Below are 12,850 nucleotides of genomic sequence, written 5' to 3' on the forward strand. Positions count from 1 at the left end.
AGGAGGCAGAGAAGAAAGGATGAGCACTGGGACTGAGAATGTGTGTATGTGGATTTATTTAGAAGATGGCGACAGCATCAAATACCTCCTTGTGTTTCTCCATACAAGCGTAGAGCTTCTGGGAGAGGTCATTGGACACATTGGGCATCCCTGGTTTCTTCTTATTGGCTCGGATCAGGCTGCTGTTCTTGTTCTTGCTCGTCTTCTTACTGTTCTTCTTTTTGGCATTCTTGCTGTCACTTTTCGGGGCCTGTGTGTGGAGAACACCAGATTAAAATCGACTCCAATACATTCCATTAAGCACTGAATCTGAAGCAGCCTCGAAATGGACCCAATTAGCAATGGTTCAATATCTATCCTCTAAGCAATACTTTTTAACAACAGCTACTCCTATCATGTTATTATTGAGGACCACCAATATATCCCACACCCCACATTTTGTAACATATTCACAAAAACACTCCTCTCTCTCCTGTTGTATTGAAGTCCTTACACTCACATCTACGCTCTCGCTGGAGGTGCTGTTCTCCTCCCTCTTCCTCTCTTCCTCCTCCTGCTCCAGCTCCTTGATGCTCTCCTCCAGCACGTTGGGCCAGAAGTCCCCCTCAAAGTATGGTAGCTCGTTGGCACTGGTGAGACGGTCCTCTGTGGCCTGCTTGAAGACGTCCTGAAACAGAGCATGAAGCATGAATAAGAAGTGTCGGGGGGGCTCCACGCATACAATGACCTCATAGAAGAAAGCAGTTGGATGTGCCTGGCACAGCCTGCGCAATGTCTGACAAAACAAAACTGATTGTAGTCACCTTGTAGTCATGCACAATGCGCTCAGCTACGGCCTTGTCCAGCATCTTCTTGTACCACTCCTGTAGACGCTTGGGCTTGGGGATCTTCTGGTCCACAGGATGACAGTGGAAGATGTAGTCATCCCCTTCACTTGGGGGACAAGCCCAGATGTGCCCTGTTGTAAACCTGCCATGGGAGAGGAATAGTTGAAGAATCAGACCAGCAACTGGAAAGAGTGAATCTTATTAGAACAGTAAAGTAGAATGAAATCTGCAACAGAGCCTTTAGAAATGTAGTACATATCATTACACTATGTTTAGAGTGAGGAGGTCAAGTCGTGTTCTCAGGAGTCTATACCCACTAATAGGTTGAGCTTAGTAAAAAAAAAGGGCCTTGTCTCTTACCCCAACTTCTTGACATACTCCAGGTACCCTATGAGTATCTCATGGTAGACGCCTGTGCGGAGGTGTCGAGGTTGGAAGAAGTGCACGCTGTCCAGGTAAGAGATATACACGCGTCTCTGGTTGGGCGGAGGGCTGTCTGAACCGTACTCCTGCACATGCATGCCGAAGAAGCAGACGTCAGCCCCGTCTATGTCCTCGAACGCAAACAGCGCCTTCGTCCTGTAGGGAAAGGACTCTGACATCTCCCCGGTGTCCACAAACCTGTATCAGTTAAAGGAGAGCGTAAGTAGACACACCCACACAAACCTGTATCAGTTAAAGGAGAGCGTAAGTAGACACACCCACACAAACCTGTATCAGTTAAAGGAGAGCGTAAGTAGACACACCCACACAAACCTGTATCAGTTAAAGGAGAGCGTAAGTAGACACACCCACACAAACCTGTATCAGTTAAAGGAGAGCGTAAGTAGACACACCCACACAAACCTGTACAAAAGGAGAGCGTAAGTAGACCTGTATCAGTTAAAGGAGAGCGTAAGTAGACACACCCACACAAACCTGTATCAGTTAAAGGAGAGCGTAAGTAGACACACCCACACAAACCTGTATCAGTTAAAGGAGAGCGTAAGTAGACACACCCACACAAACCTGTATCAGTTAAAGGAGAGCGCAAGTAGACACACCCACACAAACACTGTATAGGCACTGTCTCACGAGAACAGATAACATTAGGATAAGTCTCAACTCTAGTCTACAAATGGGACTAATTGAAAGCCCACATGAACCTAGAGTCCATTGACGCTAGGATCAATTTGACATCTTCCTTGGTAGTCTATATTTGACTCCATATTAAAGATTCACTACCCCACTGTGCCCTCAAGACTCTCACCTGGACTTCATGCCTGGCTTGACTTCCACCACCTTGTCGGAGACATGGACCACACGGATAGTGACATCACCAGACTCTGGATGGTTCTGCCGCCTGAGGTAGTCATTCACTCGCCCCTCTAAGAAGCTGCCCAGCTTAGTTTGGGGGAGCCCTGTGAAAATTAAGTATGGAAAGAATAGAATGTGAGAGGGAGGGAGAAATATTAAAACAATGTAGGACAGAAGGAAGAGAGGAAATGGGTGATAGCAATTAGAGGAAAGGTCACATGGTTTCAGTTAAAGCCAACCTGTCTGTGGGGGGTAGGTGGGTGTATGTGGGTTATGTCTGTTAAGTAGCTCAGAGCAGAGATTTTCACTGGTGATAAAGACAGAAGAACCACTCTCTAATCTGACAGTTAAAAAAATGGCAAGTCAGAAGCATAAACTCAACCACTGACTGCTTCCAGAGGACTCTGAAGTCAGTCTGAGGCACTTTGTCAATCAATGTCTAAAATGCCCTGATAGCATTGTCAATTTGGCAACTAACAGCATATCTGAGACTTGGACTAATCCTCTGCTCTGAGCACTCAATAAATCAGAAGAGATGACAGGGTGTAAACTGGATCTGACACCATAAGGACATTTCCCCCTCTTCCATTCAAGACAAATTTCATTGAGATCCTTGTATGAGTGTAGGCCAGTTGGTCCTTTTAATTTGCACGCCCGCTCGCCTACCTGTGGCTCCCTAAAAACTCTGCCTTCATTGAGGGTGTGGAGAATGGGATGGGGGAGGTAAGAATTTCCACACGTGGAAAGATTGTAGGCACGCAAAAACTGGACAACTGTCAAAAAGTTTGGGGGAAAAGCGCGAGTATCGATGCCATTGCGAACTGAGAAATGTACCCAAAATATGATTTCAAGTAGATTTCTGGACAGTGGACACCCACTGAGGAAAAATAGATTTGTGAGAGGATGACATAAATAAGGCTCCAACAAGATTTTTTTTTTTTTTTAAGTCCATGATTGCCTCGGTGACCCACAAACCTTAAACAGCAAACTATAAAGCGAGAACCCCTAAATGACCATGTTTTGCCATGTCCTTCAGTGTGTACAGGCCTGGGATAAGAGTGTAATCGAACCACAAAGCTGCAGCAGACTGGCAGCGGCAACTATTGTCTGAGGATTGGCTTCTGAAATAAAAAAATAGGGTTGGTTACATATAACATTTTCACTGGGGAGGGAGGGGGAGATACGAAAGGGTTGGGTCATGGAAAAAAGTAGAATGGAAAAAAGGTAGAATGTGTGTTAACTGGAACACTCGTCCTCTCGAGTAGTGTATCAGGGCGTAAGGAATTAAACCAGAGGAAAGAAGAAAATTTGGAAAAAACAGTGCACCAAATTATAAATTTAAACAAAGATTTGAAGGGGGAAAAAGTCAATTGTGTGTTTGCTCTTCACATGAAAGTATGGTGTTGTACTTGTGGGATGTGCGTTTAGGAAATTGGTATGTGTCAGTAACAGCACCAAAGGAGAAGAGGGATAAAGAGAACACAGAAAAGAAACGGCTGAGCGACTGGAGAGGGGAGGGGAGACACAGACTGACACCCCGATGAAGATGACGGTAGATGAGCGCCCCCCCGTTTGTCACTTACTCCACTTACTTCTGGCCGCGTATTTGTTCTCTTTCCGTGTCTTATTGGCCTTCTTAAGGCAGCTGTCACATACAAAGCTGTGGAGAGGAAAAGGAACACGCATTACTTCAAATATCTCAGTGGCCTTCAGCTTCACTTCTTTGCCCTACTGTAGAAGTTGGCAGCAATGAATGATGTAAGGTATTGCTGAGGGTCTTGATGGCAAACGGGCAACACAACCACGGCAAGATTGAACCTGGAACTGCACCTTGGAATAAAGTGGGCGGTTTCACAGTTCTAACAGTCTCGTTAACGTAAAATGTACAGAATGTGTACACAAGTTGGCTCACCCTGCCGGCCATATGGTGTCATTATGCAGGACACAGATTTGGTGCATTTTACGCCCGCAGTCGGTACATTCCACAAGCCTACAGAAAAGAGAGAGGTGGATAGAGAGTCACGGGTTATTGATACCATGTGTCACACACGGAAATAGTCATTATTAGCAGAACATTTCAAAACACAAAGGCCATGACGATAACCTAAACAGGCCCTAGGGTAACTGACTAAAACACAGTAAAGATGAAATATTACAGTTAACAAATATTTCACAGCATCTAAAGTTTATGCAAATGTTCCACATGGAAAACATATGGTTTGACACCAAGTACAGATCAAATGTAAAGGGGAAAAAGAGTAGGTACCATTCTGGGTCGAGCGTGTCATTCTTCTTCCTCTGAAACTGATCTTTGCTGATGGACCTGTGAAGAGGAGGGAGAGAGGCTCAGGGGTGTGGGAGGTAAGAACAGACTCAAGCCAATCACTGGGCCAGAAATGCAATGTACTATATTACAGCCATAAAGAAGTCACAAGCAATAAGAGCAGGCTCCGGCTTTATACAGGCTAGGACTCAGCCATTTCAAAAACATCATCTAACACTTCCAGAACATTAGGAGCCCTCAGTATGTTGGGGTTTTAGCTGAGAAGAGGCAGAAATCAAGTAAAAGGATGGAGACGGCAGTTGAGGTGAACTGCTGCCTTAAGGAGGTAGAGGAGAGAGAAATGCATTTGATTTTTAAAAGTTTGACTATTTCACTAAGGGAGAGACTGAGAAGTCCCATTGAAGAGCTAAAACATTTCTCAATCGCATTGGAGAGTATTTCTAAATCCAAAGGAACCAAACAATATTTACATGTCATCAAAATGAGCAATAGAAGAACCATGTCAGTATTAACATGGTGGGGGGTTTAGGAGGGGTGGGGAGGCTGGTACTCACGTCTGAGGCTGAGAAGGATCATCCCCCAGGGACACGCACTCGCCCTGGATTTCGTTGAAACACTTCTCACAGAAGTGGTACCTGTCAGCAAGAAGCCCAAATTGTGGTGAACTACACCGTTCGCCAACCGCACAGCCAATCACAGAGAAGGCACGAGGAAGCAGTCACCAATCAGGGCAGGGCAGGACAGGCCAGGAGAAGAGCAGAGGGCAAGGTCGTCGCCAGGTAGCAGCCAATCATGATGCAGGGTTTTTGTGTGGGCAGGTGTTTTGATTTTGCAGTTAAATTTTGGAGTGGATGATTGGTCACACCAAAGCAGGCCAATGCAGACATCACAAGCGTTAAAAAAGGAGGGAGAGAAGGGAAGAGATGGGGGAAGGGAGGGCAAAATGAATATTAAAAAAGCGTGAAATAAATCGTTACAGGTCAGATGAGGACGATGGAGGGATGAATAGGATGGGAAGAGTGAGGGACATGGAGAACATAACATCCAACGAGGACAGAGATCCAATGCAAAGCACAGATTAGTGTCACAGACAGTCAGTGGACAAAAACATCATTAAAGGGATACTCCGAGATTTTGGAAGTGAGGCCCTTTATCTACTTCCCCAGAGTCCGATGAACTCGTGGATAACATTTTTATGACTCAGTGCGGTTTTAAGGAAGATAACTAGCGCAATTGCTAACTAGCATTAGAGCAATGACTGGAAGAAAGTGGGTAATTGTGCTAATGCTAGTTAGCATTACCTCATGAAAATCTCCCTAACTTCCTTCACACTGGACAAACATTAAATGGTATCCACAAGTTAATCTGCCAAAATCACAAAGTATCCCTTTAAGTTAGCACACAGTAACAAAGGGGGGTCAAAAAACAGTGTGGATGAGGAAAAGCAAGTGGTAGTGCAACAGCGACCGATCAGCCTTCTGCTCCATTTATAAAGAGGGTCCCTTTCTTGTGTTGGAAAGGAATGATCATAAATCTAGCGAGGTTGTTAATACCATGTTGCCCTAATGTAACTACACTATAGTGATTCTGTCCTCACGGTGAAATGAATCAAGCCAATCAGCTCCACAGCTTTGTTCACTGAAATGTTCTGCAGATCAAAGTGTTCACTACAGCTGTGCGGCAATATCGCCCTGAGTCTTATTTGAAGTACTGTGTCCAAAAGGAATTATCTATCCATTTGCCAATTAGCAGTTTGATTCAATTACTTACCTGTAATTGATCAATACATTTCTCTATGCATTCTAAGTAGACTAGTGGAAAAGTGTAGATTTCAAAATCATCTCAAAACAGGGCACCCACTTTGTAAATGTCAAAAGTGAAAATTAAATTGGTGAAGGATGAAGATGAAAATGGTGGCAGGGTATAACCATTTAAAGCAAATTAAAACTTAACTCATCTGTGATTGAACAATGCTATATTGCAGAGAATATCAGCATGCACAATAACATCACAATAAGACAATCACTCAAGTAGATTTGTGAAATGTAGATTTATATAAAATATGCAGAAAACATGACTTGTGTGCATGTGTGTGAGAGAGAGAGAGAGAACACTTGAGGGTATGAATGACCCTGCTCCTTTCAGTGTCTGAGTATGTTTGTGCTTCTGTACGCCCCTTACCTGTTCTGGTAGCTAAAATAAGCAGCGTCGCGCGGGATGGTGCATAACTGTTTCCCATAGCAGCATAGAGTTTGAGGGGAAAACTCAAGCTGCAAACATAAGAGGACATAGTAAGAGATAGTCTATGTACTGAAAAATACTTATCCAGGAACCAAATTATTTTGTACGATAGTATGTTTAACAGGCAGTGGTAAGGAGAAAAGGTGAAAGCTGTGCTGACTTCAATGACTGATGTTACACACATCCATTTACACACACTTCCACTCACCTTCCTCCCGCAGCAGTAGCCCAGGCCCTGCATGACCGGGTCGATTTCGGCTTCGAACACCTCGGCCAGCTTGGAGCAGTACTTATAGACGCGGGATGTCTTGCGGTTGTACAGCCAGGCGTTGTTAAACATGAGCCAGATGTCATCCACGTATTGCCAGGGCTCCTGGTACTGTCCCGTGTCCAGCTTACGCTTTATCGTCGACAGGTCTATGGGGTTCTTTACAATGTCAAAGTAGTCCTGGAGGGGACCAAGTCCAGGTGTCAGCGAAGGTACGGTTCAGCCCGGAAAGGAAGGTGGGGAGAAAAGGGATGTGGTCATCGATGAAGTAGCAGAAGTTGTGGTGGACATCCAGGTGGAACCAGAGCGGAGGAGAGAAGAGGGTGCAGGGGACAATGTTGACGGCTGCAGAGAGGTTCACATGCACACAGAGAGACATGACAGCTTCTCCCCTTCACCACTCAAACTTTGCACCATTTCTACATTAAATGGGGAACAGGCCAAGGAAGGACACTGGGGTGGCCAGGCTTGTCCCCTCCCATTCTGCCCAAATTCAAACTTCTCCTCAAATCAAGACTAGATTAGTACTCTAAAGGCAGACCAACTTTTACATCCAACAGTTATCAGAAACTACAGGAAAAGCACCTGTTGTGCACTGTAAATATGTGTTTGTTTTTCAAGCAGTGAGACGGTTCCAGTGCAACCGCTTTCTCCTCTACAGACTCTCCCGAAGGAGAGCATCTTCAGGGCATGAGTCAGGGTGCAAAGCTGAGGTGAACAGAGCAGTAACAGTCAGGCAGTAACAACACACGCTGGTAAACTGGCAGCATGGAGGTTGGCAACACGGCACAGTCAAAGCCAAGAGCACTGAGACAAAGGGGCAAAGCCAAGGATCTCTCTCCGTCTCCAGGGAAACACAAACAGGAAATGAGACCCTTCACTTTGACAAACAGAGGACACAACAGCCTGTGATGCATGAACACATGGCACATAGTATGCTGCATTCCATTCATCTGAGCTCAATTACAACAATGATGAGTGCTGTTTCTATGAGTGTATTGGAAATTGAGATGTGATAATCCCATTGTGGATAGATAAATCCTTGCACTCATAAAAGTGTGGTTTTGCTGGTTATTTGAGCAGTTCCTGAGCCTAGTTGAGTGTCCATGTTGAATACCCAGGTGGTGTTCTGGGGTCAGGTGCATCACTGGGGCTATTGAGGGTTACTGAGGAGAAGTGTGCCAATGACCTCTGAGAATGGAGTAAGTGTGCCCTAGCACTGCTTGAGGAGAGTTAAAGGAGAGTTAAAACTATGGTGAGGACCACACGATATCAAGTCCCCCTCAGGCTGCATTTACAGTCAGCCTATAGTGCTGATCTTTTTCTACTAATTGGTCTTCTGACCGATCAGCTCCTCTGCCAATAATTGGGCAAAAATATCAGAATTGGTCTGCCTGTGTACAATGGAGTACAAACAATTATTGTATTTAGTGCCAGGCATTGCCTGGGTATCTCTTCATAGGTGTTCAATAGGAGGTCTGAAATATTTGATTTGCTAGCTATTAGCATTATCGGAGTCACACTACTGCTGCATACAGGCATTGGCACAACTCTTCACATAACTCACAATCAACTTCAACAATACTGATTACTGGCGAGGAACTGTCTAGAAAGCTACTATGAATAGGCATATGTGTGAGAAAAAAAATGTAATACTAAATCATATCCCAATTAGAATTGTAAAAGCATAAAAAATGCAATTAAAAGAAAGCAGTTGAAAGAATAAAAGAAAGTAATGGGCTATGAACGTTTTTGACTAGTAAATTTCCCTTTTAGGGCAGGTTACTTTGAACGCAGAACGGTGATGTGCCACTGATAAAATGGCAGCTTATTTTAGGCCTTTTGAAGTCTGATGAAAGGCAGAAACACAAGCCGCCATTAACAAGGCCCAGGGGTCTAACATTCATGGCCAGGGCCAAACCACCTCTCAAGTGTTGATCTTAATCAAAACTGACCGGTAGAAACCAATCCCAAAATATTTTCGTTAAATTCCAACAGGCAGAAAGGTTTAAATTTGCATCTCTTAAATATTACTGACAGACTTATTGATTTCTGTTGACTTGGTTTACAAGCAAAACAAGTTTTTCAAAAATGTACATTTTTTTTGTGGTGTAAGAGAAGTAGAGAGAAGCAAGCATGAGCTGACACACACACTGACATATACACACAGGCACCTACCCAAGAACCTAGAGTAAAAACCAACTGACCTATGTTTGATGTATAGTATACTCTACCTGAGCAAAGACATAACACTCAAATTCAGGATTGAGACAGCTTTCTCTCACTAACACACACACAGTATCGCTACAACTCCCCTTGCCAACAGTCACTCCCTCACCCCACTCTTGCACACATGTGGCAGTGGTAAGGATGAAGAGGGATGAAAGAAAAAGGAAAAAGAGATGAGAAAATGAACTAAAAAGAACGGTAAGAACGTTTTTAAGAGGGAAGCAAAATGGAAGCCAGCGCAGTCCCTTACCAGGTTAGTTTTGTTACTAGTTCGAATACGTACGGGTATTCCCAGTAACTGGGGGTCCACCGGTTGGCGGAAGGGCAGAGACTCAGGGTCTTGGCGGTACAAGGCCTCCAGGGTGGGCATCAGAGCCTGACGCAGCTCCTCAGGCTTAAAGACTGGGGTAGTGGAAAGAGGAGGAGAGAGGGAGCGACAGAGGAGAGGAAGTGGGGATGTTGGCAGTGCAAGTAGTAGAAAAGGAGGAGCAAGAAAGATGGGAAAAAATAGTTTTTGATTAGGCTGTTTACACTAGCTTCAAAGATTCATAGCCTAGATCTATACACCATGTCTGACTTAGGTCCGAAACAAATGTTGAGGAATGCTTGCATATGAAGATCAGGACAGGTACATTACTCCTTTGAAGAAGAGAGGAAAGAGTAAGGGGTGGGGGTCTTACTTTTCCTCTTGTTCTGAGCGCTGGCGGGGGAGCTGTGCGTACCCGATGCCCCCGACCTCTCCTCTTCGTCCTTGGGCTCAGTCTTCACCTCTGGCTTCCTGTCCCTGTCCTCCATCTTCAGCGTTGCTGCCGATGACGATGTGTCCATAGGCTCGCCCTTGCATCCGTCGCCTGAAAGCTTCTCCTTCTTAATCTGAGAGGGGACATCATGTTGAATATCCTATACACATTTCCAGACATCATCCTGAATGTAATAAAATCTGTTAGCTGTGTGTAAAATAATCTTCACCCCGCTGGCTAGCTAGCACTGTGTCTTTTGTTTTTGGATCCCTGCCTTAGAAAAACTGGAAGCCTCACCTCAGGTTTCTCCTCTGACTTGATGTCTGCCTGTCCCTTGCCCATCTTCCCAGAGGCCTTCCCCTCTCCCTGGTCCTCGGCATCCTCATCGTCCTGCTGTTTCACCTCCAACTTTGGCTCAGCTGGGGCGGGGGCGTCCGACGAGGTCAGCTGGGAGCTAGGGTCCACGCTGCTCACCGAGGCCGGAGTGGAAGCCTGGCCGTCTGCCATCAGAGAAGACTTCTGAGACAGCTGGGAGGACAGAGAGAGAAGAGTTAACTGAAATTAAAATGAATAACAGATCCAGCCCCAAAAAAAAAAGAGTGAAAAGAGTGAACAGCCAGAGACGTAGACCAAGATAATGACTATGGTGTCTGTCCAGGCAAAGAGGGAAATCTCAAGAGACGTGACGTATGGAGGTATAGCCAGAGACCAGGGATCAGTTTAGAAATCCAAAGAACAGCACTTCTGACAACCATGAGGAGTTAGTGAGACTACGGGGAAAACTACTCACTGGAGTTTGCGGAAGCTGGGTTGGAACATGGGCATTCTGGGTAGGCACAGACTGAGCCTGCCCCGTCTGGAGGCCTCCAGAAGCTCCACCACAGTTTGTCTGCTGCTGGAGCTGACTGGGCTTCTCAGAGTTCAATCCTTGGGTTCCAGTTTCTAATCAAATCAAATCAAATTTTATTTGTCACATACACATGGTTAGAGATGTTAATGCGAGTGTAAAATGTTGTGCTTCTAGTTCCCCATTGGTTGTGACGACTCTAGCTGCTGCTGCGGGAGCGGAGCGGCAACCTGGGGCGGGTTGGGCGTGTGAGGCTGGGGGGCTTTGCTGAGCCTGGCAGACCAGGCGGCGTCTGATGAGGGGTTGGCGTGAGGCTGCGTGCCGGGGGTGTAGGGGGAGGGCAGTTCTGTCGGATGGGGGGTTGAGGGCGGTGCAGTGCGGGTGCGCCCGCCAGGATTGGGCTGAGAGGAGTTGGAGTTAGGCAGTTGCAGGTTGGAAGGAGGGCCTCCACCTACACTGCCTGGCCCCATAGAGCCCTGGGAGGGCCCTGATCCTGCCACTGAGCCTGGCTGGGGTGCAGGGCTGCTGACAGGGAGCGAGGGCGGCGTGGGCATCTGGGCCTGCTGGAAAACACCATGGAGGAGACGGTTAGAGTCTATACCCAACATCAAATATAACAACTACTTTACTGTCACCCTTTACTTACAGCATTGGTTCCAGTTTCTTCCTATTTACCTGTGTCACACCTCCTTGTGGCCCGGGATGGTTCATGCCGACTGGGCCAGCCCCGAGGCCAGGACTGGACCCAGGGAACTGACCAGGAGGGAGGTACTGGTTCTGGGCCACATTGGGCTGCCCCATCCGCGTTGGCCCCATACCCATCTGAGTGAGACCGAACAAGATAAATTATTAAATTATGTTCTAATGAGAACATGGCTATTTTCTATAGTCATTGTGATTGGAATGTTGAAATATAATCAATTTCAATCAATATTGAATGCAGTTCTTTCCAACTTCATTTGGACATTGGGAATGAGAGAGGGCGACTAACCTGATTTAGAGGTCCACCAAGTGGGAGGGGAGGCGTTGACCTCTGACCTAATGACTGCATACCCATTTGTCCAAACTGATTCATACCTTAGACAGACGAGAGAGAGCAAACCAGTAGCACACATTAGCCACCATTATATGTCCACCCTTCAGACTGGTTCGGGTTGTGCCAAGCAGCAAACTGAGCTGAGCATGCATGACTGTAGGAACAACTTACCTGCAGGGTTCTGCATCCTGTTCACCATCTGATTGGGTCCGGTGGGTCGAATCATGGAGGGGTCAGCATGAGAACCATCTGAGAGTGAAGAGAAACACATTCATTAGCTTTGCATCGATGGCTTCAGTAACCAGGTTTCCATCCAATCATTTAATGCGGATGAATTACCTGACGGCCTAATGGAAACAGGAAACGTGTCGGTAAAATGTCCTCATGTCCAAAAACAAAATACGCTAGACAAGGGTGGATAACTGATTATGCGACAATTGCGGCAGAAATATTGATATAATAACTAGAGGTCGACCGATTATGATTTTTCAATGCCGATACTGATTATTGGAGGACCAAAAAAAGCCCATGCCGATTTTCTATATAGATAGATAGAAAATAAATGACAATTACAACAATTACTGAATAAACAATGAATACTTATTTTAACTTAATATAAAACATAAATAAAATCTATTTAGTCTCAAATAAATAATGAAACATGCTCAATTTGGTTTAAATAATGCAAAAACACAGGTGTTGGAGAAGAAAGTAAAAGTGCAATATGTGCCATGTAAAAAAGCTAACGTTTAAGTTCCTTGCTCAGAACACATGAAAGCTGGTGGCTCAATATTCCCAGTAAAGAAAGAAATATTAGGTTGCAGTTATTATAGGAAGTATGAAACTAACATGAATTTCTTTTAACTAAATATGCAGGTTTAAAAAAATATATACTTCTGTGTATTGATTTTAAGAAAGGCAAAAGAGGTTTATGGTTAGGTACATTCGTGCAACAATTGTGCTTTTTTTCACAAATGCACTTTTGTTAAATCGTCACCCGTTTGGCAAAGTAGGCTGTGATTAGATAACTTAACAGGCACTGCATTGATTATATGCAACGCAGGACAAGCTAGTTAACCTAG

General features: G+C 45.2%; 1 protein-coding gene across 1 annotated transcript in view; it reads right to left on the reverse strand.

Annotated features, from left to right (window-relative positions):
* ep300b (E1A binding protein p300 b) overlaps window positions 1-12,850 on the reverse strand; it is a 28,615-nt gene that overhangs the window by 4,296 nt on the left and 11,469 nt on the right. Inside the window, 21 exon segments of the mRNA XM_042307274.1 lie at window positions 86-250; window positions 500-667; window positions 804-969; window positions 1,188-1,448; window positions 2,077-2,227; window positions 3,716-3,783; window positions 4,036-4,113; window positions 4,390-4,446; window positions 4,962-5,042; window positions 6,589-6,677; window positions 6,857-7,096; window positions 9,429-9,547; window positions 9,826-10,018; window positions 10,183-10,413; window positions 10,676-10,818; window positions 10,914-11,001; window positions 11,004-11,118; window positions 11,153-11,292; window positions 11,408-11,554; window positions 11,724-11,809; window positions 11,940-12,017. Coding sequence (XP_042163208.1) covers window positions 86-250; window positions 500-667; window positions 804-969; window positions 1,188-1,448; window positions 2,077-2,227; window positions 3,716-3,783; window positions 4,036-4,113; window positions 4,390-4,446; window positions 4,962-5,042; window positions 6,589-6,677; window positions 6,857-7,096; window positions 9,429-9,547; window positions 9,826-10,018; window positions 10,183-10,413; window positions 10,676-10,818; window positions 10,914-11,001; window positions 11,004-11,118; window positions 11,153-11,292; window positions 11,408-11,554; window positions 11,724-11,809; window positions 11,940-12,017 — 2,864 coding nt within the window.

This window comes from Oncorhynchus tshawytscha, linkage group LG27 (genome assembly GCF_018296145.1).
Source record: "Oncorhynchus tshawytscha isolate Ot180627B linkage group LG27, Otsh_v2.0, whole genome shotgun sequence".
Classification (NCBI taxonomy): domain Eukaryota; kingdom Metazoa; phylum Chordata; class Actinopteri; order Salmoniformes; family Salmonidae; genus Oncorhynchus; species Oncorhynchus tshawytscha.